We start from the raw sequence: 26,647 nt of genomic DNA, 5'->3' as shown, positions 1-26,647 counted from the left end.
TCAGTCAACCGTGCATACTTAGTTTCACCTGAGTGCAGAGAAATAGAGAGACGGGCGTTTTCAATAAAAGGTGTTATTTATTGAGCAGTCTTCTTCCTCATGCAAGAGAAATGAATTGCCACAATTGCAATACTTATCATAAAGTAAAGTGCGTACAGTAAAAGTAGTATTATGAAATAATACTGTAAAAGCATTGATCTGGTTTCTTAGCCATATGATATTTTGAAATGGATAAAATATATACATACATAAAAACATTGACTAACGTACTCAACTGGTGCTTCTAACTACGCCTACCCCAGTGTACCTGACCTAAGCCTAATACTTGGGAAGGACTAAGTGAGTAGCAGTTTAAGTTAAGTTGGTTAATATTGTTTTGCCAAGAATCTGCATCAAGAATTCTCTTAAGGGTTTTAGTCAGCTCCGTACCTTGGTAATAGAATGTGGGAGATCTGGTATCTCTTTCTTCAGGACTATCTCCCAGCAACCCGCAAGGGTAGGCTGGAAACACCGGAGCTGGATTTTCGCGGGTCGAGAAAAAGACCGCGTCTTTCTCAGTGCGTCAAACGGGAGGGCCGGCTTCCGTGGGCTCTCGCACCAGCTGGGCTCTCGAGCAAGTAGATAGCCTCTCTGCTCTAAACCACAGTGTGTTTGCTTAAGGCAACTGTTGGTATATTTATACCTGAAAGGTGCGGAGTTTGACGTAAGGTTGGACATAAGACGTCAGTAAGAACTAACAGTTCTTTCGGGACTTCAGGAGTTCTTGTTCAAATCAAAACAAAAGCAGGGGGGATTTCCCAGGCTGCTGGAGGCTTGGTTTGTTTAAAGAACGCGTTGTGCTTTCTAGGAGTCGATGGGAGTAGCCGTGCTGTGCTTTGGACTGCATGGGCTATAACTGAATATGGATATGATTCTTATGCCTTTATAAGGATATTATTGATTATAACCACATAAGGGCTTCAATCAGGAATATTGAATTAGGGTCCTAGATAGAAACACGACAGCAGAATTATGCAAATCCCTAAACAGAAGTCACATGTATTTTGTTTAGTGAGCATTTTACCAAAATGCATACAAAGCCCAAAAACATTAGAGTACTTTACAAATAGCAAAAGGAAAAAGAGAATACCTGTATACTGCACACTAATCTATACGAATATAGCTTTATAGACAGCGGTAGAGATCTAACCAGCCATTAAAAGCAAGCTATAGCAAAACAACATTTTAATGGTAGTATAATCAGCTAGGGCGGGCTATGAGAATTTTACAACATTCCGCCCCGAGGTCGAAATCTCTTATTTGGTAAAAAGCCTACTTGGAGAAGCAGGGGGTTTACAACCCCATGCATCCCTGAAAGTTGGAGTGCCTCTTACAGCTTTTGAAGTTTGTGTGCTTTGCAATTGCTAGATCAAGCACAGAGCAAGAGCTGTGAAAGTAGGATGCAGTCAGCCCAATTTGACCTAGCTTCAGCGAAATTGTTTTTCATCATTTGAAAGGGGCATGGGCTAAGGAGAATTCCTCCTTCCCTGCTTCATAGGGTCCAGTGACAGAGCAATGAGAGGGGGAAAACTTGCTGTGTGCTCTCATCCATTGGCTCTGGATCTCAGTTTTCCATGCACAATAGATAAAAGCCTGTGGACAGGCAGCAGAGAGTGAGAGTTGGAAGGTGGGGATTTGGACAGTGGGAGGTGGACAGCAGCAAGCCTATATTAGTGTTTAAAGCCCGATGGTCCTCAATTGTCTACAATAGAGCTGTCAACATTTCAATGTTCCAAAAACAGGTATAAAATATAAAGAACAAATATACAGATTAAAAGGTCACAAAAAAACAAAGAAATATGCAAATAGCAATGTGATTAACATAGGGAGGTGATTTTGTTTAATGAGTTTAAAGGTAGATCAGTGACAGCAAAATGGATCATAAAATTACAAAATGTAAGTAGTCACTGGACATGACAACAATTGCAACATCAATGGTTCAACATGGTAAAATGAGTCAAACAATCATGCGATCCAGAGGGCTAAAAGTGTCCAGAGATTAGGTGGAGCCGAGGGAACAAGAAGAAATTGTTTGAGTTTTCATTTGAAAGAGGACTAAGGGGCAATGGTGCAAAACAGACGCACTGTAGCACTGCAAACTGTGGGAAAGTATCCACAGGAGGACTAGTTCCAAATGCATTTTTTAAGTCTGGGATTTCAAGCAAAACATTAACTGAGTTTCGAAGTTGTGAGAACTCTTCTCTAATATTCAGTTTACGTGTCAAACAGGAAAAAAGTGATTAGAGTTATCATTTTGTGCAATCAACAAGCAAACTTGTAATATGATCTGCTATCAGTAAGGAAACAACATAATGAGCAGACAGGGGTGAAGTAATCAGAGCAGTCAATCCCTGGGATCAAGCGACCTGCTACTGATCGAACAGACTGCATCAAACACAGCCGGAACAGCGTCAAGGAAATCTTTGCCATAGTGAAAGACTTCACCTCTGTGGCAGCAAACTCCACCAGCGCAGTCCCTCTTAGGGCCTCTGCACCCAGCTGTCCCTATACTTCTACGACAAGATCACCATTATCTATGAAAACTAAACCCCAACCAAATCCTTTCACCCTCGCAGTACTCCTGCTTCTCTCTCACACCCAGAGGACCACCCTAACCACCTGGCTCACCACCCACACTCAACAAATCGCAACACCCATGCAGTCCATACTCCCTGAAGCACCCTCCGGCATCTACGCTCACCACATCATCATCATCATCAACATCATCATCATCATCATCATCATCAAAGGACCACCAGCATAGTGTAGGAAGCTGGCTATGTATAACTATACCAAAGGGTGGTATAGTGTGCACAGAGTCCAGTGGAATCCAAGAAGTAGGCAGAGGTAAAGTAGATAGCACCTCACTCTCTATTTGTGGTAGTGTGGTCGAGCAATAAGGATTTATCAAAGGACATTTGTTGTACACACTCAGTCAGCAAATGAATTCACACACTCAACGACTGAACCTCAGGCCAATTGTTTTTGTATAAAAATATTTTTAGCTTTTTTATTTCCTAGAACAAAGCAAGCCTGGCACAGGTAAGTGATAAATACTTTGCAGTAATTATAAAGTTGTAACAGTTTGGATTGTAATTGTATATGCAGTGTGTTTTGATTTGCAGTACTGTTACTGAGAAATTCAATGCTTTGGAAACGCAGTACATATACTTTGAATGGGCTTTTTTAGTAAAACGACCAGTACATTACTTTCAGATTACTTTTCTTACACAGTGTAGTATACCTAGATACTACACTGGGACATTTCCTGTAAACAGGTAAGTAAAGGCGTTTTTATTATTTAGTACAGTTGTAAAATGATTTTAGATTTTCCAATTTCACACATAGAAAAACAGTAATTGTTATCCTATGGAGGAAAATAGTGTTAATGGTTCCAAGGTAAGTACTTTGTTGTAGGAGTCGGTATTCTGCAGTTAGACTCAGGGGTCCCCCAGGGTCAAGGATGCACTCTCATTACACCCTCAGGGGTACTAGGGCAGCCAAGTAAAGAGTGCTGAAACCAAATGTTATCCAATGGGAGATAGGGGGCCTCTGGTTGGTGGCTGCTGATGAGCAGGCAACTGAGTTGTGGGAGCAAAACTCCTGGACTTAAGCTCAGGGAAATGGGGGTTTAGGCCATCACAAAAGATGCACCGCTCCACGGCACTAGGGAGGCCGGGTGCAGAGTGCTGTTTTGGCATCTGGTGCCCTATAGTTTTCAGCGGGGAGTCTCAGGTTTGCAAACACACTGCAGGCTCGGGGACGAAGGTCTTCTGGGTGAGACCACCACTTAGAGAGGTAAGTTGGGATGTTGGAGGTTCGTTAGGCACAGTCCGTTGGGCCACCCAAGGCTGTGGGAGTCTAGTGCAGGGGTGCCTTTTAGGGTCGGATCTTTTTACCAGCTCCTAGTCGCGGTTGGGGGGACCTACCGGTTTAGGCTGCAGGCGTTGGCTGGAGGCTTAAGGCAGGTCCAGGATCATCGGATCGGGGGTCTGGATCGCTAGGGAGACCTCCTCTTGGAGTCAGGCCACGCGAACTCGGGCCGTGGGCGTTGTGTGCAGAATGGTGCGGATCTGGAGTCTGTTGTTCAACAAATCCGGTCTTCACAGGAGATTTTCTTTGGGAATGAAGGCAGGCAAGTCCTCTGGGTTTCTCAAGGTTGCTGGCTGCAAGACACCAGGATTTCACTGCAGCAGGTTCGAGGTGGGGACAGGCTGGTAGTGCTGGGGCCAAGTCTGTGGGCGTACTCCGCTTGTTAGCTTCGGCACAGCTGTTCAGTCCTTTTCTTCTTGCAGTTTGTCTGAGAAAGCAAGGTCCAGTGGTGCCCCTAAATACTAGATTTAGGGGCATTACAGGTAGGTTAAAGGTTGGGACCAATGGGTTCCTTCCCTGGAGGTGGGTACACCCCTATTGTTCCACCCTCCAGTGGGCGGGGGCATAAGCCTTTCCGTGGTTGGCTGGGTCCCCCATCTGCAAGTTGGCGGGACGGAGTTGTGCTTCGCCTCACCTCCCCCCACCTCTTTTCCTCACTTGTTTTTCCCGCAGGTTCTCCCACCCAAAGTGGGGGTCTGAACCAGTGGGGACCAGTTGCTGAAAGCAGCAAGTGGCCTGGGGAAGCTCACAAAGGCGGCAAGCCTTTGAAGCTTCCCCTTTGTGGACCTTGCCCATCATGGGGGGAGGAGGCTTGGCACCTCGTCCCAGGATGTGTATTGTTTTTCTCCCCCGAGAGCAGCAGGATCTGGTGGTGAGAGCTGAAAGCAGCCACTCAGCCTGGACACTATAGGGAGGTCGTTTTTCAGAGAGCATCTCTAAGTTGCAGTCTGTGTGCATTTTTCATTAAATCCCTCACTGGCATCAGTGTGGGTTTAATGTGCTGAGAAGTTGAATACCAAAGTACAGTTTTCAGTGCAGCCATTATGGTGCTGAGGAGTTCGTAATGACAAACTCCCAGCACCATATACTCTTAATGGCAGCACTGCACTTACAATGTGTAAGAATTGATTTAGACACTGTAGGGTTACAGAGCTCATGCACCTGTACCCTCACCAATGGTATAGAGCACCCGCTAGAGGTGTGACTGATCTATGCCAGGGCAGTGGGTTTTAGGCATGGCATGTGTGCCATGTCTACTTCACTTTGTTCTACACCAAGACACACAGCTTGCAAAGGCAGTGTGTTAGGGTAATGATACAGGGCCTCTAAGGGTGGCACAATAAGTGCTGCAGCCCTTAGATGACTTCTTTGGTCACAGTGCCCTGGGTACCTATGGTACAAATTACCAGGGGCTGACCATTGGCCAGAGATGCCAATAGGGTTTGGTTTTTAATACAGGTTTAGGAAAACAACATAGGCCTTGGGCACCTGATGGGCAGGAGTCCAGGGCACACTAAGGTCAAAGCACATCAGCAGTTAAGCAAAAAGTGGATACCATCATGCAGAAAGAGGGAACTTTCTCACACATAGCCCTCATCCTGAATAAATCAACCATCACAGCCACCTACCTGCTGGGATGTTGGAAACATCACAATACTTTCAAAAGAAACTCTCACCCGACCAGACGCTAGCCAACTAAAGGCCTAGCTCCTGGCTACGTTGCCTGGCAAAAGTTAAGGAAAATATGACAAACACACCTAGCTACCCATCTCACTGACAATCACCTCCACGACATCACGCAATCGGATTCAGGCCCAAACACAGTAGAGAGAACACCTTCACAGCCACCATGGACAATACCCAGATGATCATGGACAGAGGTGACAAGCAGGCCTCTTCCTAGTGGATCTTGCCACAGCCCTTGGCACTGTCTTCCACCCCTTCCGTATTACCTTCAGTTTACCTTAATATGTTAACTTCATCTGCAGAGTTCCACAAGGATGCTCTCTGAGCCACACTCTGTTCAATGCCTCATGAGCCCACTCACCAGTGTCGTCCACGCCCACAGAAACATCATATTCTATGCTTATGACACCAGCTTATACTCTCCATCTCAGACAAGATACCAAATACCCTGACTAATTTCTCTACCTGCATGACCAAAGTCGCAAGATGGATGAACACTCCCTGCCTCAGGCTCACCACAGATCAGACGGAAGTAGTAATCTTCAGCAAAGACACCTAGCTCAGGGACTCCATCTGGTGGCCTGAACTCAGACGCACATCCTTCCGAGCAACCCAGCTTAGAACCTCAGAATAGTAATCGACAACCAACTCACCATGTCCAGCCAAGTGAATGCAGCCTCTGTCTTCTGCTTCCACATGCTCAAGATGATCTTCAAATGGCTTCCTAACAACACTAGCAGAAGCATTACTCAAGCCCTCTTCACCTAGAAGCTGGTCTTTACTGCAATCAATGTTCAACTGACAAGAAGGCTCCAGACCATACAAAACTCCATGGCTCACCCTCAACCTCCCACCTCAAAGAGCTCGACTGGCTCCCAATACACAAACTAGAAATCTTCAAACTCCTCATGCACACATACAAAGCCTTACACAACACTGGCCCCATGTCGTTCACTACCACAAACTTCTACAAACCTACCAAAAACCACAGCTCAGCCGGATTCTTACTTTCACACACACCGTCCCCATGAAACTGAAGACCTCTCCACACCTAGCCCAGACCCAGGATTGATCCATACAGCTCCTGCTTCAGCACGAGGATACCCTGCCGGGTGAATAGTGCACTATACAAATAATGTAATATAAGTGTCATGTGTGTTAATGTAAAAAACATTATACATTAAAGCACATGTAATTTGCACGAAGATATGGTGTGTGGGTGTTCCCGTATTAGTGGCAAATAACATGCAACAAAATTTGATATTACTCACAAATTAGTGACATGCTGTGCATTCACACAGGTCTGCCAATCCATTTTTCACACCTATGTCTCTAACATACACTCAAATGTTTCTGGTTTTCACTCTATGGTGAGCGTTAGAAAGTGGAACAACCTGTAAAGTTCTTAAGTGAGGTTTGTAGGAAGGGGACCTTTTGTACAGTGAAAATGCTTATACTTGAGAGAAGAAATAAACTTACAAATGATAACAGTATACCACAATTCTCCCAGCCCTGTGGCATGAGTACTCAATGCTATACTACGTAGAGGTAGAGAAAAACAAGAGTAAGCCAGCATAGTACAATAATACCATTCAAACAAGCACGCACAAGGCCAAATGTGTTTTTCACGCGTGCAGAGTAGGGAAATGTATATACAAATATCCAAAAATGATGCAAACTATGCACTCGCAAGTTTTAGACCTCCAAGAACACTTTTTACCAATAAGTGGGTTCAGATTCAAAAGTGGTTCGGAACAAACTGATAAACGTGTCCTACAGTCCAGAAAAATAACAAAACCAAAATATAAAACGCTTGAAACAAGTGCATGAAACGGGCGTCTTGTCCCAAAAAAAAATATGGCCGAACAAATATATCAATGGAAATCTAAAAAGAGCACACACTTTGCATATCTTTATATAGGTGCCTCAAGAAAATACTTTGTTTCCCTTTTATTGGTAACAGGTTTAAAGACACCAACTTAGAGAAAAAAAACATAACAAAACAAAAAAAAAGAAAAATCGCTTTTCTTTCATTTCTAAAATTGAAAGTACAAATGTCAAAAGGTGCACATAGGCGTTTAAAGAGCAGGTTATGTATGAATAAGATAAATCTTGAAATACGTTTGCTTTAAAAATGCATCATTTTTGCAAACAAATATTTTCATCTTCATGAGGCAACACTCTCCGAACCGCACCCCAAACATTTGATTCTCACCTGGGATTCCTCATCTTTCAAAGTACGGTGTAGAGCCTGATCTGGATCGGACATTTCATCTGAAGACTCCTTTTTCCTTTTCTGCTTTTTACCCAATGTAATGATAAGTTTACTGTCAAATTATAAAAAAAAAATTAAGGACAATATTTATTGAATTCATACAAGCAGACAAAGGCAATATTTCAGATTTGTGCACACTTCGATAACCCGGACAGAGAGAGCGCGGGAGAGAAAGAAAGAGAGAAGGTGTTTGTGTGTGGGTTGTTTTGCAGGGGGGAGATCAACTTAAATCTACAAATGTCCCATATAACTGTGTAATTATTTTCACACTTATCCAAGATGTCATTTAAAATATATGTTGATGACTTTTAGCAAGAGAACACTGAACTGAATGTAAACCAAGCACTTGCAAAGACAACAGATCTGGTCATGGCAAGCACATGCCAGAAAAATAAAACCAGTAAACCTACTGTAGTATCCATGCAGCGACGTGCTTGCAATACAACATTTTAAATTTTGAGATAAATTTACCATTATATACAGTTTAAATAAATAGTATTGGTGCTTGCTAGCAGTCAGGTGGACGTGGAACAGGTATAGGAATCTAGTTTTTAATTTTAATGCACAGGACAGTATGATTCTTATCATAAACGCATAGCTTAAAAGCACAACAGTGACTTAGATAGGGTAAACAATGGAAGGAAAACCCATTGATAGTGCAAGTTATTAGCCCACTAGTCCTGGCACTGACGACACAGGTGATCAGGGAGACTCCCACGACTCACAGTGCCAGAGAGCTAATGCACCATGATGTATGCTTTGAAGAGGGCCAAACCAAATCCTCTGATTTACTCATGTATTGTTTTGTAGTTTTAAAGTTTTTTGCTTACATGATGCTGGTAATACTGCAAAGCAATCTCTAGGCCAGACAAACACTAAAGAATCATTATGAACCATTATTTACGAGCATGCGATTATTTCAGACCAGAATACTGAAAGCAGTACATAAGAAAAAATAAATATAACACACAATAAGATGTTGGACGGAATGCTGAACATGGTCAAACATTCACCCCCAGTCACAGATCTGGGTTTAATTAATCTTTTTTTGCTCACCATGCCAACCCAGTTTGGACCCAGCTATATGCAAATCAGGCTTATCCCTGCTGCGCATGGGAACAAGTCCAGCTCGAACTGCCAGGCCAGGTTTTCACTTAACTGAAAACAAGCATCCTGGGACCGGTTTCGGGGTATTCCCCTCATCAGCCAGGCTAGCTTGAATCCAGTGGCACCCTCATCATCCAGGCCAGCTTGAATCCAGTGGCACAGTAGACTGGTTTCAACACTCCGTCTATTTTATTTACTGATGTTATGTGCACCGTAAGTGGCTTAGGGTATGCCCACACATAGGTCTCTTGCACCAGTCAATAGTGAACCCGGGAAGTCAATGGGCTTCACTCTGGGTAAGAAGCTTAAGTCACACACAAATGCTTCAGCAAAAGGCAGCTATCACCAAATCAGGCTTTTCTGGAAAATCAAGCCCCCTTATTCCAACTGAAGAATTAAAACGCACATGACATCTCTAGTCCACTCAGAATGGACTACAAAAACACTCAGCAGAATTTATTTACTATTGCAAACTCAACAGGTATCTAAAGATTATACCCACATTACTCCCATTCTCATCACTCTACATTGGCTCCCCATAAATAGAGGATAGAAGTTGATTCAAGTTGGCCTGCATAATACACAAGGCGCTGCATGAAAGAGAAGCAAACTATTTTGGCACACAAATTCGTCATCTCAGGCAATTCCATGGTCTGCAAAGCTGACTGGAAACTCACTTCCAAAAAAAACCAAAAAACATTACACCGAAAGTCTGGAATGGCTTCTTGCCGGCTTTAAAAACCAACCCCCTATAGCAGGTTTTCAAAATGAACTTAAGAACTTCCAGATTTGATTCGATGCTAATCAGCCATATTTGTATCCATACTTCAAGTGTAAATACACACTAAAACAGCCATCATAAAACACGGGCACACAGACATTCAAACACCCTACATAAAAATACATAACACATGAACTGTATTAGAACAGCAATATAAAAATTCACGACCTAGAAGCAAACAGTGGTGTGTTGCCCATCACCAACCCCAGCAGATTCTGCCCAGTGAGAGAACACTGCCAGAATGAAAACGGTCTCTTCATGTTTTGTGGTTGAAAGAGCATAACGCATTACTTCAAAAATATAGAGGCCCTGTTGCGAGTGATCACTTAACCGTTAGGACAAAGGCGAAATCCTAAAGGCGGCAAGAGAAATAGAAGTGGTCCTTTTGGACCTGAAGTGTTTTGTGGTCTTCACAAATTATTGCAGGCAGGTGCAAAAGCAGCAGAAATTCTTTTAAAGGGTTAAACATTTTCTTGTGCAATGGACCTTCAACAAATATTACAATTACAGGCAAAACCAAGTCATATTTCAATCAAAATTCCTTTTTTTCCAAAACACAAGAGGCAGCCCGGAACTTGGAGATAAGAAAGATCGAGAAAGATCAAAAAGGGCACTACTTATGCCTAGGTATGAAGAGCACTGCAGGACAACAGTGGTATCAACGGGGCTGTAAAGCCTGTTTAACTCACTGAGATACATCAGCTCAAGCCAGTGGACAGGAGAGCCGACGCTGACTGGATCCAAGCAAGGTGGCTCCGGTGATACTGCTTATCATTTGACAGTAGATCAAAGACAGGACAGACGAGATACAGAGAGCATGGGCCAGTGGAGAGTTCACACTGAGTGCTCTACTTGCAACCAATAATCTTAAATTGTAAGGGGGTGGGGAGGTAGTGGCAGTAGATAGTGACTTGCAAGATTTCCTTAGCTCCTGTGCACAGCTATTGGAAAGGAATGGAGGACATACTGAAGAGGTTTTAAAGCATTCAATTCCATCGGGACCTACAGACTGTCCCCACATACATTAAGCACCTATGTTATGTGTTATGGGTGTTTGGAGAGATTCCTGGTGGATATGTGGCCGTTAGCTGGTCTCCATTACAGTACTTTATTTTGGAAGGGGGTGGGAGGTATGTTTGGGTTACATTGTTGGCACGCATTTTTCTATACGTTTTTGGCATGCTGTGGTAGATATCCCAAGGTGACCAACTCATTCCTACAAAGGTGGGTTATGGTTTAGGCAGTTCTTGGCGGAAGCTAGCCAAGTGTCAAGTTCATTACCTGGAATATTAATGATCTTCTGCAAGTAACGAAAAGGGCTCTGCTGAAAACGGTTAAGCAATATGGCCAGGATGTTCCGATACTGCAAGAAAAAACGCTCAATGGCAGCAGCTATGAGTTTTTGGGCAGATATGGGTTAGAATGATTTAAATGCAGGATTTGCTAGACCCTTACAATGGTCGCCATACAGTGTTGCAGACAATTTCAGTTCCAGATATACATGGGTTGGCACACCTGTCAGAGCAGATATGTGAATTTGTCTGATTCTGGGTGGCATAATTATGACATGACTGTATGTTAATGTCCCCCTGCCATTCTTCAGCGTCCCTACAGGTTTTATGCTGCGTCCTGCCAATAGAGCCTGGAGGCTTACTTTTTTAAGAGGAAATTTCAATAGTGAAATGAATAAGGCACTCAAAGAGGTGTAGCCCTCAAGCATAGGTGTGGAGTGTCTGGCCCATTTAGAGGCTTTTTCAGTCTCATTCTACCCAAGGGATGTCTTTCATCAGTGGCATCCCAATAATCAAGTGAATACTTTTTTCCTGGACCTCAAAGGCTCTTTCTTTAGTGAACTATATTTTGAACTCACAGCCGATCTGAGTAAAGTAACAATTGGGATTTTTGCCAGATGGCTCCCAGATCACGCAGGAAATTACTATGAGGGGAGGGGACTAGTCAACAGTAGGGAATTCAGTGGTTATATAAATTTAGACCTCAGAGTGATCTTGAGGGAAGAAATTTAACAGCATTTATTGCCTAGCCAGAGGTCAGTGGAGTCTCAAATAACGTTGAGGAAGACCTTCAAGGCAATGGTGAAGTGTAGAGCTTTAGGTTATATCTCAAATAGTAAATACGACAAGCAGGCCAAGACACGGCAACTAGAATACGTGCCCTTAAACCTGTGATACCGCAGTGGAGTGTTTTTGCTTAAACTTGAGCAATTCAAATTGCAGTAATGACAAAAACTATTAGACAAAGCTGAGAAGATTTGAATGACCTTCCAGAGACAGGTCTACAAACGACCTGCTAAAGAACTAATGAAAATGCCCTCTGGGCTTCAAAATGTATTTATAAACATATATGCATTACAATTTAATAATTAAATCATGGATCACACAAACTCCTAAATCGCAAATTAAACCTCAAGAGCAATTACAAATTCTCTATTCATTCTGACACTTAATTGTAACCCTCAATAAAACATCACTCAGGGGTTTAATTTAAATTATCAATGGGGGTGGGGCACGCCGCGGACATGCACAACGGAATTACCTTTTGCATCATGGTAAATGTAGTTTTCAAAGTTGCTGGTTTGTCAAATTTCATGGCCAGTGCCTGTATCCCTATACACGTGTTTCGAAATTCCTTTCTCTTCAGTAGGGAAAAAGTTCATAGGTTCCTGTGCATGCTGCCGTCATCTTATCAGGGATATTACCACTCTCAGCATGCATCGCGCACCCCTGAGCTCGTCAGCTCGCGGCTCGTGGGAGCCTTTTAAACAGTCAATGGGGGTGGGGCACGCCGCGGACATGCACAATGGAATTACCTTTTGCATCATGGTAAAAGTAGTTTTCAAAGTTGCTGGTTTTTGAGGAGATGACGGTGGCATGTCGAGCAACCTCTGAAAATATTTTTCCCTACCGATGAAGGTATTTAACCAGAAACACGTGTCTAGGGATATGATCTAAGAATATATGGGCACTGGCCATGAATTTTTTGAACATTTGATGATCCTTGAACTAAAACTAAGAATAATTAACTATAATGACCATGAGGCAATGGGGCAATCCGGCAGTGACATGTTCGCGGCTCTCCCACCCCCCTTTGTATTGTATAAAATGGCTCCCGTGAGCCATATGCTGACGAGCATTGGGAGACGCCTGCACACCGGAAGCGGTAATAGCCCTGAGGAGATGACGGTGGCATGTCGAGCAACCTCTAAAAATATTTTTCCCTACTGATGAAGGGATCTAACCTGAACCACAATGACCATGAGGCAATGGGGCAATCCGGCAGTGACATGTTCGCGGCTCTCCCACCCCCCTTTGTATTTAATTTAAATTAATATATTTTTGATTTAGTAATTGCTCTTGAGATTTCATTTGCTATTTGGAGTTAGTGTGAAATCATTTATTTATCAAGCATACATGTTTATAAATACATTTAGAAAGATCAAAGGCCCTTTTTCTTAGTGTCTTGATATAAGGAGTAGCCCCTTGATGCTAACTTTAACAAGGTAACCCAATTCTTGGTGCTCAAAAAAGAAATACAGCAGGTAAATGCCTGACCTGGAGTAGAAGGTGAACGTTCTAGGGGTTGGTTCATTATTAGTCTATTAACTGGAAATACTGATTTATTAGAGATAATGTTCATTTATCTGGATGAATTAACATACTGATTATGAATTATTAATTGAATATAAATAAACGTATGTTCATTTTTAATGTAAAATTAATTGTTTAAAGCATGCCGGCTATTGATCAACAAATTACCGGTTTTCTTCCTTTAGGTTATTTTGATTGGAGTTTTTCTAATTAAGATAATCTAGAATTAAGTTCACTTTAATATGGAAACTCAGTGGAGAATTTTCACATTTCTGTATATGGAATGCCAGCGGGGTCTTTTCACATTTATACTCAAGGGAGGAAAAAGCTGCCACAATACAAGTGTGTGGTACCCTGCAGGGTTGTGGTCACCCCTCAGCCATCACCAAGAAGCTTTCTGATTTTTACCATGACCTATATGGCACAAAGATGCTCTCAAACTTGGGAAGCATTATATGCCTTTGACTCTGATCATTCTGTGGCTGAGTGTCAGGATAAGGACCAGTTGGACAGGGTCCTGAGTGCAGGGTTGGTGTTGGGGCAATTTGAAGCAATCAAGGAAGCTCCCAGCACTTAAAAGTCTTCCTATTGTATTTCCATTTTAGCACTACTCTGGTTTCCTTGCCCCTACCTATCAGTGATGTATGCAGCCTCGAATGAGGCTGATACATTACAACTGGAACTGTATGGTGAAGTTCTAAGCACTTGCCCCAAGATTAGAACGGAGGGTCCACTGCACATACCATCTAATGCAAAGAACAAGGAAAATGCACATGGCTAGGAGTCCAAGACGCCTCAGAGCCATCTTCTCTGAGATTCAGGCTTGATCCCTAAACATCAGGTTCATATCCGGATTGTCTTGAACGCACTGCTAGGGTGAGAAGGCCCAGATATCCAGATATCCAAAAGTCACTTTGCCCAGGTTAGCTCCAATAAAGGGAATCCTGTGCAAAAGAGTAAGGCTGGAGGGACTGCTGTAAGCCCACCTTGAGCAGCCAGTCATTGCGGTATGGGAATACATGCATCTACAAACCATGAAGAGGAGTTGCGATATTACTTCCATAAACAAATAGGGTGCCAGGGTGAGGTCAAAGGTTAAAATGGCAAATTGCACGTTTTCTGAGCCACCATGAACCATAGGTAGTGTCTGTGGGACTGCAGGAAAAGTGCATGTAAATATGCATTCTGCTAGTCCAAGGTCACCATGTAGTTGTCCGGGTCCAGAGTAAAAAGAGCCAGGGCCAGAGTAATCATTTTGAATATGTACTTCCATAAGAAGGAATCTAAATGGCAGAGGTCCAGAATACGTTTGAGTTCTACATCTTACGTTGACACTAGAAGCAGCAGGAGAAGCAGCCCATCATTTCTCAGACTGTAGTACCCTCTCAATGGCTCCTTTAGCTAGGAGAAAATGTACCTCCTTTATAAGGTTGGTTGCTTGGTCCGGCAAGATGTGTGTATGCAGGGTGCATGTAGGAAGGGGATGAACTGAACGTTATTGGCAAAGCCCCTTCGAACAATCTGTACCAACCACTGACCTAAGGGGTGGATTTCCACCTTCCAAGATGAAAAAGTTGATGTTGTCCCTACTAGTTAAGTATGTTACACCAAAGGGAAATCAGAGCGGCTGGGGAGGACGTGGTGGAGGATTGTAGTCATTCGTTGTGTGCAAGGCCTCAGACAACACCATGTCTGCTGGAGCCACAAAAACTCTACTGCCTTCGCTGATCTAGTTACAGGGGGTTCCTCTTTCTATATGCCACACCACACTAATAATCCCTGAAAAAAACAAGTTACTTACCTGTACACTGTGGTTCTCCATTATTGATATCTTTCATAGATTCACATGCTTGTATCTTCCCCCGTCGTCATGGTGGGAGTCTCGGGGTAGTTAGAAAAGAAGTACCACAGAAGTACATAGAAACCACCAAAGGGAAAGAAAAATGAACATTCGTCAGCATCTTTATGTAGGTCCAAACTTTGACCAATCGGAGACCATGCCCTAGACCTCAACTCCCCAGTCAGAGCCACCAGACCTCAGATTTTGTGCACAAGTGTGCACAAAATCTGAAGTAACATGAGATCAATAGTGGCAAACCTAGACGGGGAGGAGGGAGGGCCGCATGTAAATCTATGAAAGATATCAATACTGGAGAACCACAGTGTACAAGTAGGTAATTTGATTTTTCTACAGTATTGAATCTTTCATAGATTCACATGCTTGTATCAGGGCAGTGTAATTCCGTAAATTTGCGACTAGGCGAAGACATTCATATTCAATAAAAGTGCCATATTAAATATATCAATACTGAAATCCAGATAAATTGTTGAATAGCGAATTAAACTGTGAAAACTCAATACATGCAACAAATAGAAGTGATAGATATGAAAGACTGTACCTTAAGCAAACAGATGTCTCAGGACAGCTTGACCCACTGCAGCGTCCGCTTTCCATGCCTAGTCTAGGCAGTAATGCTTAGTAAATGTATGCACGTTAGACCATGTTCCCGCTGTACAAATACCTGGAAGCGATACACCGGCAAACAAGGCTGTAGAGGCTGTCATCTTCCTTGTAGAGTGCGCAGACACTTTTGCAGATAGAGGATTTCCAGCCTTGTTATGGTAGAAAACAATTGCAGAGGAAATCCAACGTGCAATACTGTTCTTTGAAAGGGCTTGGCCCGTCCTTGGAAAAGTAAAGTACACAAATGGTTGATCCGATTTTCTATGAATGAAGAACTTGAGGCAGTACTTTACATCCAAAGAGCGCAACGCTCTTTCAGGGGCAGTTGAAGGATTCCCAAAGTACGTGGTGAGCACAACTGGTTCATTCAAGTGAAAAGAAGTTGGAACTTTAGGAATAGAGTATTTGTTCTCAATAAAAACTTGTCTTGTCTGAATTGAAGGAAAGGTGTAGCTACCGTAAAAGCCTGAATTTCACTGATTCTTCTAGCAGATGTGAGGGCTAAAAGGAGAGCAGTTTTCCATGAAACATTTTAAATCAGCCTTGTGTATGGGCTCGAAAGGCAATTTCATCAATTGGGATAGCAATGTGTTTATTTCCCAAGGGACTGCATGGCGCTTTAGGGGTGGGAAAACCCTGAAAAGGTCTTTCATAAACTCCTTAACAATTCTTGTTGACCACAAAGAGTTCTCCTGGTTTCCTGTGAAACCTGGAAATTGCCACCAAGTGTACCTTGATTGTGGAAGAGGTGTGGCGCAGCGGCCAGGGTGCCTGACTCTGGACTACGGGATTTACGGTTCGATCCCCGGTGCCGGCGGCAGGTTAGCCCAGCACAATGTGACTCTTGCCAATAGTTTGCTTAATGTTCCCGAGGGCCTCCAGTGCCGGGACACCACTTCCGAGGTAGCTGTGGGCTTTACAAATACTGGTATTTAATTGATGAGTGAGCCAATTTTTGATTAAGCTAAGTGAAGTAGGTAAGGCAAAACCTGTTCCGGGGTTAATACCAAAGAATGCAAGTCTTTCTCCTCGCGCCAATGGCAGAATCTCTTCAATTTTGCAGCATATGACTTATTAGTGGAAGCAGCTATGGCCCGTTGAAGGGTGGACCTGCAATCCAGAGTAATGTTGAAATCTGTGAATTCATAGTTGTGAGGTTCAAGCTGACAAACTTAGAGATTTTATTTGAGGATGAACAATTTGACCGTTGTTCATTGAGAGTAGGTTTGGTAGTGGGGGGAAAGAGACTGTGCGGAGATATCTAGCACAGGAGAAGCTCTGTGTACCAAAACTCTCGCCCATACCAGAGCCATGAGAATGAGATGACATGGTTCTTTCTTCATCTTGGTCAATACTCTTTGGCTGAGGGGAAATGGCAGGAGTGCATAGGCGAAAGACCCCGTCCACTGCATCTGCATGCAGAGAGTTCCCCTAAAGAGTTTGTCTGAAGAAACCGGATGGCGAACTTTTCGCACTTCCTGTTGCTTTCTGTCGCAAAAAAATCCAGTTTTGAAGTGCCACACAGTTTGATGACTCTTCTCAGCTGGTCCACGTTTAACTCCCATTTGTGACGTTTGGAATTTGTCCTGCTTAGAACATCTGCCCAATTGTTGTCCACGCCCGGAACATGCTGTATTTGCAATGTTATGGTGATAATACTTTGTTATGTTGGATTAGCCAAATCCAAATCTCCTGGGCCTGTTCTGATAAGGCGAGAGACCTGGTGCCCCCTTGTTTGGCATGATAAAACATTGTTGTGGTGTTCTGTTCTTACCAAACAGAGGAACCCTGAATTCTGGGAAGAAAAGCTTGCAGCCCCAGAAAAACTGCCCTCTGCTCCAAAAGATTGATGTGTACAAATGTTTCTTCAACTGACCATTTTCAGTGGATTTGCAATTCCTCAAGAGGAGCTCCCCAACCGTTCATTAAAGCATACGTTGTCATAATATAACAAGGCTGTGCTGGTTGAAACGAGAGGCCTGGAGAGATATTGCTGTCTTTTTCCCACCATGACAGAGCCGGTTTCATTGTCTGAGAGAGAGAAATGATGTCCTCGAATGAGCGTTGCGCCTGCACCCACTGCATGTCTAACTGCTCCTGGAGAGGCCTCATGTGTATCCAACAATTCAGAATCAACAGGATGCATGATGACAGCATCCCCAATAAGGACTTGAACACTCTCACAGAAGTGGACTCTCTTGCGCTTAAGAAGGGATGCTAAGCGCATTATCTTGAGCTTCCGTTCTGAAGTGGGAAACGCCTTTATCGACTGTGTTCAGAAACACCCTTAGAAAAATACCCTTCTGGCTTGGAAGCAATTGTGACTTCTCCATGTTGAGTTGTAACACCAGAGACTTGAAGAGCCGCTCATAAGCCCACATAGATTTTCTGGTAGAGTGAAATGTAGCTCCTTTCACTAGCCAGTCCAGGTAGGGGTAAACGTGGTGTCCCTGCCTTCTCAGAAAAGCTGCTACCAGGGCCATACATTTCGTGAAAACTCTGGGAGCGGAGCGAAGGTCGAATGGCAAAACTTTTAACTGGTAGTGACCCCCAGCCACCTCTAACCTTAGGAATTGGCGATGCTTTGCATGAATGGGGATGTGAAAGTATGCGCCAAGAGATCAAGGGACGCTAGAAAATCTCCTTGGTTTATTAATAAGAGAATCTCTTGAAGGGACAACATTCTGAAAGACTGCTTGATGCATTTGTTTAGCTGTCTGAGGTCCATGGCATGTCTCCACTTCCAGCACTTTTTCTTTATTAAGAAGAAATTGGAATAAAAGCCCTTCCCTCGTTGACCAAAAGGCACCTTCTCTATCGACCCTTTCTTTAGTAGAGTCAAAATGTCTTGCCTTAACAAGGATAGATGATGCATTTTTCTTGGAGGTGGAGTTTGAGGATGCTTGTGTACAAATTCTAGGCTGTGGCCGTGTTGGATGATGCCCATCACCCATTTGTCCTTCGTGATGCCTTACCATTGACTCAGAAATGGAGAGAGCTGATGGGATTGAAGTGGTTGAAAACGTGATACGGTGGCTGGCAGAAAACAATCATCACTGACATCTGGAGGAATCCTGCGATTTTCCTTGTCCTGCAGGCTTGAGTCTACTGATTGCTAATTGTATTACAGATTGGAGGCACAAAATTGTTGCTGTCCTCCATATTGTGGTCTGTAACCCTGTTGACCATATGGTTGATATCTATATGACTGGTAAGACTGTCTTTGCTGGAACTGACCTCTTCCTCCACGAAAGGACTGAAAACGCCTTTGTTGCTGCGTGACCAAGGAACGTGCGGTTTCAGTATCCTTTTTGATGCCCTGCAGCTCATCGTCTATGTGCTTTCCCAAAAAATGTTCCCCATCGAAGGGCATATCCAGAACTTTCGATTGAACTTCAGGGCAGAAGGATGTCGCCCTAAGCCAGCCCCGTCTACGAATCACTGCAGCACCTGCCATTTGCCTGAAAGCAATAGAAGACCAATCCATTGCGGAGTCAATCACCTCCAAAGACGCTTTAGCACCCTCCTGCAGGAGGTCCTTCACTTTTTTCTTTTTATCCTCGGGAAGGTATTAAAAAAGAGGAGCCAGATCTGACCATAACTGACCGTCGTACCTTCCGAAAATTGCTAAGGCGTTAGAGGCCTTGATAGAAGTAGCAGCCATAGTAGCGAAGTGTTTCCTGATGCTGTCAAGGCGTTTGCATTCCCTGTCTGGAGGAACCAAACAGGGAGATTGCGGATTCCTAGAACGCCTCTGGGCAGCTTGCATTATTACTGAATCTGGACGATGATGACCAATTAAACATGCTGGAGCAGAATCAGGTGCCTTGCATTTCTTTTCCATCCTCAGTAACACAGCGGGAACAGAGGCTGGGTTCGTCATTATCTTCGAACCTTCAATCCAAATGTAATCCACAATCGGAATGGATCAAACAGATTTCTTTGTTGCATCTTTAAAATCGTAAAGAAAACATTTAGTTTGCACCACAGGCAAAGGCAAATCAATTCTTCTAGAGGCTCTCAAGTGCCTCATGGAAGCTCCTAATATCTCCTGGGTGGGAAGCCGATGGAGATGGGGTTAGACGACGGCGAAGATTTAGCCACATAATCATCCCATTCTTGACCAGGTAGGTCCGGATCCTGAGTGAGCACACCTTTCTAGGGTTGATCGTCCGCTTTACTCTCAATGTAGTCATCCTGGATTGTAATGCAAAGAGGAGACTTTCTCTCAACAGTCGGCGGAGTAACCGCTGGTGGAGGCGAAGCAACTTGAATATTCTGACTGCCAGGCGTCAAAGGAACCCGAGCGTGAGAGTCTGGAAATCTTTTATAATAGTCATTCAACAAATGCCTCAGGTCTGTGACCAGGGAGACTAGCACCAGCATGGAATCTCTCCGAACCTCCTGACATTCTTCATAAGCCTCATGAGGATAGTGCTCCTGGAAATAGTCATAACATGGGGCCTGAGAGCGACCCGAGAATTAATAATCCTCTTCCATATACTCTGATTGTCCTTGCACTTCTTCCTCATCAGTGCCCTGCCATTTAACTCTGAGCTGTGAGGGGCTGTAAGCGTTGCCAAAATGACTTTCCTCCACCGATTCCTCCTTATCAAGAATATGAGAAGGGAGCAATGGTGAAATATTGGGTAAAGGTGAAAATCCTGGAGATTTTGGAACCAAATGGAGACTTTTAGTATCTTGTTTTTGATCCGTCGACGATGCAGTCGACGACGATGGTAGACGCCTGATAGTGATGGTAGTCGATACTGGCCGAGAGGGTGATTTGAACACTGCTGTTGACTGAACGCCCATCGACGGGGCCGTTGACGTCCTAGTCAACGACGTTCCCATCGACGAAGTTGTAGATGCAATAGTCAAAGATATAGTTGTCACCTTGTTCGTCGACGATGCAGTCACCATGGCTGTCGATGAAGCAGTCGCCGCCAAGGAAGTCAGGATTTAGAGGAAGTTTTCAAGGACGGGTCCGTCGACTGTGCTTTCTTCGTCGACGAAGCCTGTTTAACAGGTGTGACAGGCAGAAGAGGATTTCTTCAGGCTTGATTCCTTAGGATTAAGGGCTTTTTATCAGCAGTGGAGAATTTCTCTGCCTTTAATTTCTTTAAAATGAGCCTTTAATGAGGTAGAACCCTAATTTTGACGCTTCCTCTCAACAGCGGATGGCCCAGGGAACTCTTCAACATCAGATCCCGATTTTGACATTTCTTTTTCTGGAGCCATAACCACAATCTGGCCTTTCTATCCTTTAGAGTTTTTGCTGAAAAGGTTCTACAGTATTTACAGTACTTGGCTGTATGTTTAGGGAAAAGGCAATCTTTGTGTGGATCTTCAGAAAAACGCTTTGCCTTCCCATGGAATCTACAGGGCCTGAAAAGCCTCTTCTTAGAACCCTCAGACATCTTTAAAGCAAAGAACGTAGAAGGACAATACCTTGAGGTGAATTTAAGCAGGGTCAAAAGTTCACTCACTGACAAACTGAGCAGAGCTCAGGGAGACTCCCTTAAACATGACGTGCAGTTAGAAATCGGAGTCTGGTGGCTCTGACTGGGGAGTTGAGGTCTCTGTTTGGTCAAAGTTTGGATCTACATAAAGATGCTGACGAACGTCAAAGTTTTGCTTTCCCTTTGGTGGTTTCTATGGTACTTCTTTTCTAACTACCACGAGACTCCCACCATGACGACGGGGAAGATACATGCATGTGAATCTATGAAAGATTCAATACTGGAGAACTTATTGTACTGCTGAGGAAAGTCATTTGCTAAATGTCCTAATTTATCACAACGGAATCATTTAAATACCACAGGTTACTTTTTAGTTTTAAGACCACTCAGTTTTTGACAAAGGTTTCACTTCATCTTTTACCACTTGGACAGTGTAGAATTCTGAGAAGGATCGAAGGACCACTCAAATGGCAGGTTGTATAAAAGAAATCCAGGTTTATTGGTAGTCAGAAGAAACTCATCCACAGCTACCCATCCAATTCAGGTAACAGCCTTCAATATTTCAAATAATACATTCTATCACCTCTGAGACCAAGAGTCATCACAGAACTCCTAGTGACAATAAACTATGACATAAGCAGAATGCCAAAACTTCATTCACGCCTCTTTGAAGGTTTGTATCTACTGCGGCGTCACCAATGGCTCCAGGAACCTGGGCTGCATCAAGACTAGCCAGGGGACCAGCTCCTCAGTTGGAGACTGGAACCGAGATCTGGAGTCTCGGACATCTATGCAACTTGATGGGAAGAAGGGGAGACAGGATAGATTTTTTTTATCTTGGACATAACCTGAGAATTTGCAGAGGGATGACTACCTCTCTCACGTACATCCTCGGCATTGAAAACACATCCTCAACTGGGACTGCACTTCCTAGCACTCCTGCAGTGCTCATCAACAGTTTGGCCTCACGGTCCCAGATAACGCTGAGATTTGTCCAAGTGCATTCAGCGGAAAACATGCAAGCAGCCCAGAGAAAAACCTTTCAAGGGTCCATCAGTGACATCGGTTCACGGTAATCCTTGCAGGGTTTGAGGAGGAGACATGTCCCTTGCAAACTGGAAAAACAAAATTTTAAACTTTTCCTGCCAGGTGGCAGAAATTGAGAGAGTGACCCCAAGATCCGTGTCGGAAGGCACAAATAGAAAGGAATGGATCGGTAGTGGCGGTTACATTGGGGTCCTAATGTCATTTCCAGGGTGAGCCAAACCAGATACAGAACCGCACAATGCCAACTATCGGCGCACAAGGGGATTGCTAAGAAACAAAACTCTGGATCCAGTCTGGTGACTGTGGGCACTCACAAGGTTAAGAATCTGTGGCTTGAAGTTTATCAGAAACCTGAAGTTTTAGGAGAATGCGCCTTCCATCTTGAAAGGGAGGTCTGATGAACCCATCCCCCAATACACACACAGCCTTATTTAATAATTTTTAAAACGCCAAACCACCTCATGAATCCTTCAGCGAAGCTACAATAATGCTCATACCAAAGGAAAAGAATGATCTACTACAAGCTACAAAATGCACCTCAATGTCCTTTCTAAAGAAGGACTGATCAATATTTGCTAAGTTCCAAGAACCCGGTTTAGAATCATTCATCTACCAATTGAAAAAGAAACACACAGATGAAACAATGTGTCAAGGGAAGAACATTGTTTTCAAACATCAGACCTCTCACTAATGTCATCCTTGCCATAAAATACAAAGACTATTATGCTGTAGGATTGTGATGAACATAGACTAGGCATTTGACGGAGTAGAGTGGAAGTACCTCTTTGAACCTTTAGTTTGGCCCAGCCATCCAAAGGAACTCGTTGTGACAGTCTATTTGCTTTAAGAACGACAGAGCAAATAAACTGGTAAGTATAAGTGATTTTAACAACCTTCAAATTACAAATAGACATATACTGGAGCTAACCCTTATACCTACTTGTCTTCATACTAGCACTAGACCTTCTCCTAAGTGAGATAGGTGATCAAAATAACTAAAATGAATACAAGTTAGCAGCCTACACGTGATACCCTCATTCTTTAATAACCCAGATGCCTCCATAATCAAAGAATTAGAAGAAATATCAGTATGCCAATATATCGAGCTAGAAATCCAATGAAAGAAAAACAGGAATACTCTTTTATAACTAAATGTATGAAACCTTACATATCCCACTGTAAATTTAAATGGTACCCCACACATTACATATTAGGCAATGCCATTCACAAATCAACTGTTCACCAACTCAAATAATCAAATACAACCCAAGACAATACAACAAATAAAAAAAACATTTATAAAGCCAATATGTCTTGTCTAATTGAGAACAATTGGCTTTGTCATTTTTTCCAAGCCTAGGTTTACCACAGTACAGCTGAAACGTAAAAAAATAAAAAACAACACACAAACGTGCCATGACTCAAGTCAATGCTGTCCACATAATATAGTGTTTTTTTTTCTTTTTTACTTTCATCCATGCTGCACAACAGCCCTGCTGGTTTACAACATGGCAAAAAATACTGAAAAAGACAACAGATCTCACATAGGCAAGACCTATTGGCTTTGCTCCAAATCTTAGGGAAAAAAATGCTATGACACAGTCAGTGCTTCAAGTGTCATAGCACTTATCTGGCGGGAGGGTGTGTGGTAGGGGGGAAAACAACAATGGGGGTGTGGTTTAGAGGGAGAGCACACGCAACTAAGTGGGGATGGGTATGGGGCAAGCAAGTATACAGGGGAAAAGGGACAGACAGGGAGGGATGTGGTGGGACTGGGAAGCAGGGAGAGGAGTGTGGGGGTTAATGGCTCAAGTAACGAGGGGAGAAGAAGGGGGATGGGGCAAGCAATGACAGAACAACATGGGAGAGGTAGAGGCAAGCATCAACGCTGGGCTGGATGAGAGAGAAGAGGTGAGACGGCCTACAAACATATGCACTCTTATGGCATGCTACACCATAGATTTTAAAAGATGTACCATGGAAAGCGCCGAACCAGTGGAAGGAACCTGGCCATCAACAAAGTTGGTTTTGGTCCAATGCTCCACAGAAGGGACAAACACGCGAAGAGAAAGTGAAACCAACATGCGCGGATTAGTGAGAAGCAAGGAAATGAGACGGATTATGAAGCCAACCAGTGGTAAGTAATTAATGGGCTAGAAGCCCTTTTTAAGTTTATTTTTTAGAAATTCTCACAAGCGTCAGCGCACGTGCTATCGCAGGCGAGTCCTAAAAAGGATACTGATGTGGTCCCTGCCTAAGCCTCTAATAGTGGGGTAGATTGGAAAACAATATGATTAACACTTGAAAATTCTATATTTTATATCTTATGCTCCCACTTCCGTTGCCCCGTTAATTTTTCAAAGAGCTCTACAAGACCCCATCCAGATTCGTAAAGAAAGGCAAACACACACACATATCCCTTCAAAAACTAGAAGGGGTCTCAGCTAAAAAGAGAGTCCATTTTCCAGACTTTCAAAAGCAATGTAAAGATTATAATATCTCAAAAGCCTTCAGTGGTCAAATTATTCCAAGAACCCATATGTTTCCCATACCCGACATTTTCAACTAATGGTGTTTACCTCTGGCAATAACAAACTCTTGCCTCATATGTACCTAACTGTGGATTTGGGAGCCTAGCTCAGCCGGCAGCTGGGGAAACTTAGCAAACCTGGGCATTTTTTAAAACTAGGCTCCCAGGGGAATCCTGGATGGGGTGGCTTGAGTGCCTCTCGCCAGGCATGTTACCCTGAATCCCTTGCAAACCTCAAAGTTTAAAATGAATTTAAAAAACACATTTCCCTCACATTTCTGTGATGGAAAGTTCTGGAATCTGCAAGGAGCCACAATCCTCCACCCACACAGCATTCCCCCCAAGTCTCCCGATAAAAATAGTGCCTCGGCGCCATCAAGAGAAACCTATCAAACCCAGACATTTCCACAAACTAGACAATCGGGGAATTCAGGGAGGTGTGACTTGCGTGGAGTTTTGGAAGGGATTGTGGAAAACAGAATCTGGTAAGAGCCACACTTCACCCCATCTTAGAATCCCCTGGGTGTCAAGGCTTCAAAAATGTCCATGTTAGCTAGGTTTCCCTAGGTGCCGGATATGCCCTCGAGGGGTGCAGAAAGACTGTGGCCCTTTTTGGGGGGGTAGTGGCATGACCATTCTGGGCAGCCCCCAGACCTACACTAAGAAACAGAAATTGTCCCTGGTGCCTAGTGGGCTTTGTATGCCCTTGGAGGGGAACAGATTCAGGGATATGCCTCACCTACCCCCTAGGGAGACAGATTAACTTCGGAAGGGCAGATAAAGGGCTAGTGTCCCCATCTTCTCCCCGGAGGGGGAAAGATTGTGGCCTCTTTTTTTGGAGGGGTGGGTCTTCTTTTGCATACCCATTCTGGGCAGCCCCCACCCCTGAAATATGAAAAAAAGAATGCTTGGTTTACAAGTGTGCTTCCTGTCTCCCTGCAGGGCAGACAGCCTGAATATTACAGAAATGTTTGGGGGGAGCATAAGCCCTTGCCCAAGGGGCTGCTCCCCCACTTCCTTGGTGCCTAGTGGGTCAATCCTCTGCTTGGGGGATCACCCTCCTCCTGCGATCCCCAAGAAGGGATCCACTAGGGATCTCCCCTTTCCTACAATACCTCTTCCATCTGCCTACGTGCTCAGGGGGCTGAGATAGCCTCATGAGCACGAAGGCAGTGAAACTGAAACCAGCCAATTGGTTCATTGCAGTTTCAGTGAAATTACATCAGCGCGCCATATGCGCTGATCTTCATTTTGCTGAAAAAAATCAGAACAGCTTAGGGAGCTGGGGAAACTCTTCTGTTTTGGTACAAAGGGAATCTGGTGCCCGCAAAAGAGGGATTTCCAGTGCCATGTCTTCAGATGTAGCGTCAGGCTGCTCCTGCGCATCCGACGCACAGAACAGGTTAATCGCACAGACAGATGAAACTGGAACGGATGGCTGCACCCGTTGAATCTGAAAGCCAAAGCATACGGCAGCTTGTACCTGCTTTTCTTCGGCAACCTTGGTATCTTTAGGGAGACGGGCAGATTGGCATCTACCACGCATAACATCAATTTAAGAAAAAAAAATAACCAGAGTGAACACTAGTATTTGCTGCTCAAACACGCCAATCCAAAAACGCATTATTATAGTACATTTTGGCCTGCAGTAGCGCCAGCACTTCATCTTACGTTTAGCTGTACTGTCTTCAAGTTAATGCATAATTTTTTTAACTGGTATAAGAAATGACATCATTTGGTCAACCTCATCGAAAAATGTTTGATGAATGTTGGGGGTG

General features: G+C 43.7%; 1 protein-coding gene across 5 annotated transcripts in view; it reads right to left on the bottom strand.

The window, feature by feature from the left end:
- Positions 1-26,647, bottom strand: part of CHD9 (chromodomain helicase DNA binding protein 9) — a 2,197,083-nt gene that overhangs the window by 1,733,807 nt on the left and 436,629 nt on the right. For all 5 annotated transcript variants that reach the window (XM_086945174.1, XM_086945175.1, XM_086945176.1 and 2 more), the window contains one exon: positions 7,814-7,925. In XM_086945174.1, the coding sequence (XP_086801300.1) occupies positions 7,814-7,925 (112 nt within the window). The remainder of the gene's footprint in view (positions 1-7,813; positions 7,926-26,647) is intronic.

This window comes from Lissotriton vulgaris, chromosome 12, assembly GCF_964263255.1.
Source record: "Lissotriton vulgaris chromosome 12, aLisVul1.2, whole genome shotgun sequence".
Classification (NCBI taxonomy): Eukaryota; Metazoa; Chordata; class Amphibia; order Caudata; family Salamandridae; genus Lissotriton; species Lissotriton vulgaris.
The sequence above is the reverse complement of the archived record's forward strand: the minus strand, read 5'-3'. Positions and strand labels throughout refer to the sequence as shown.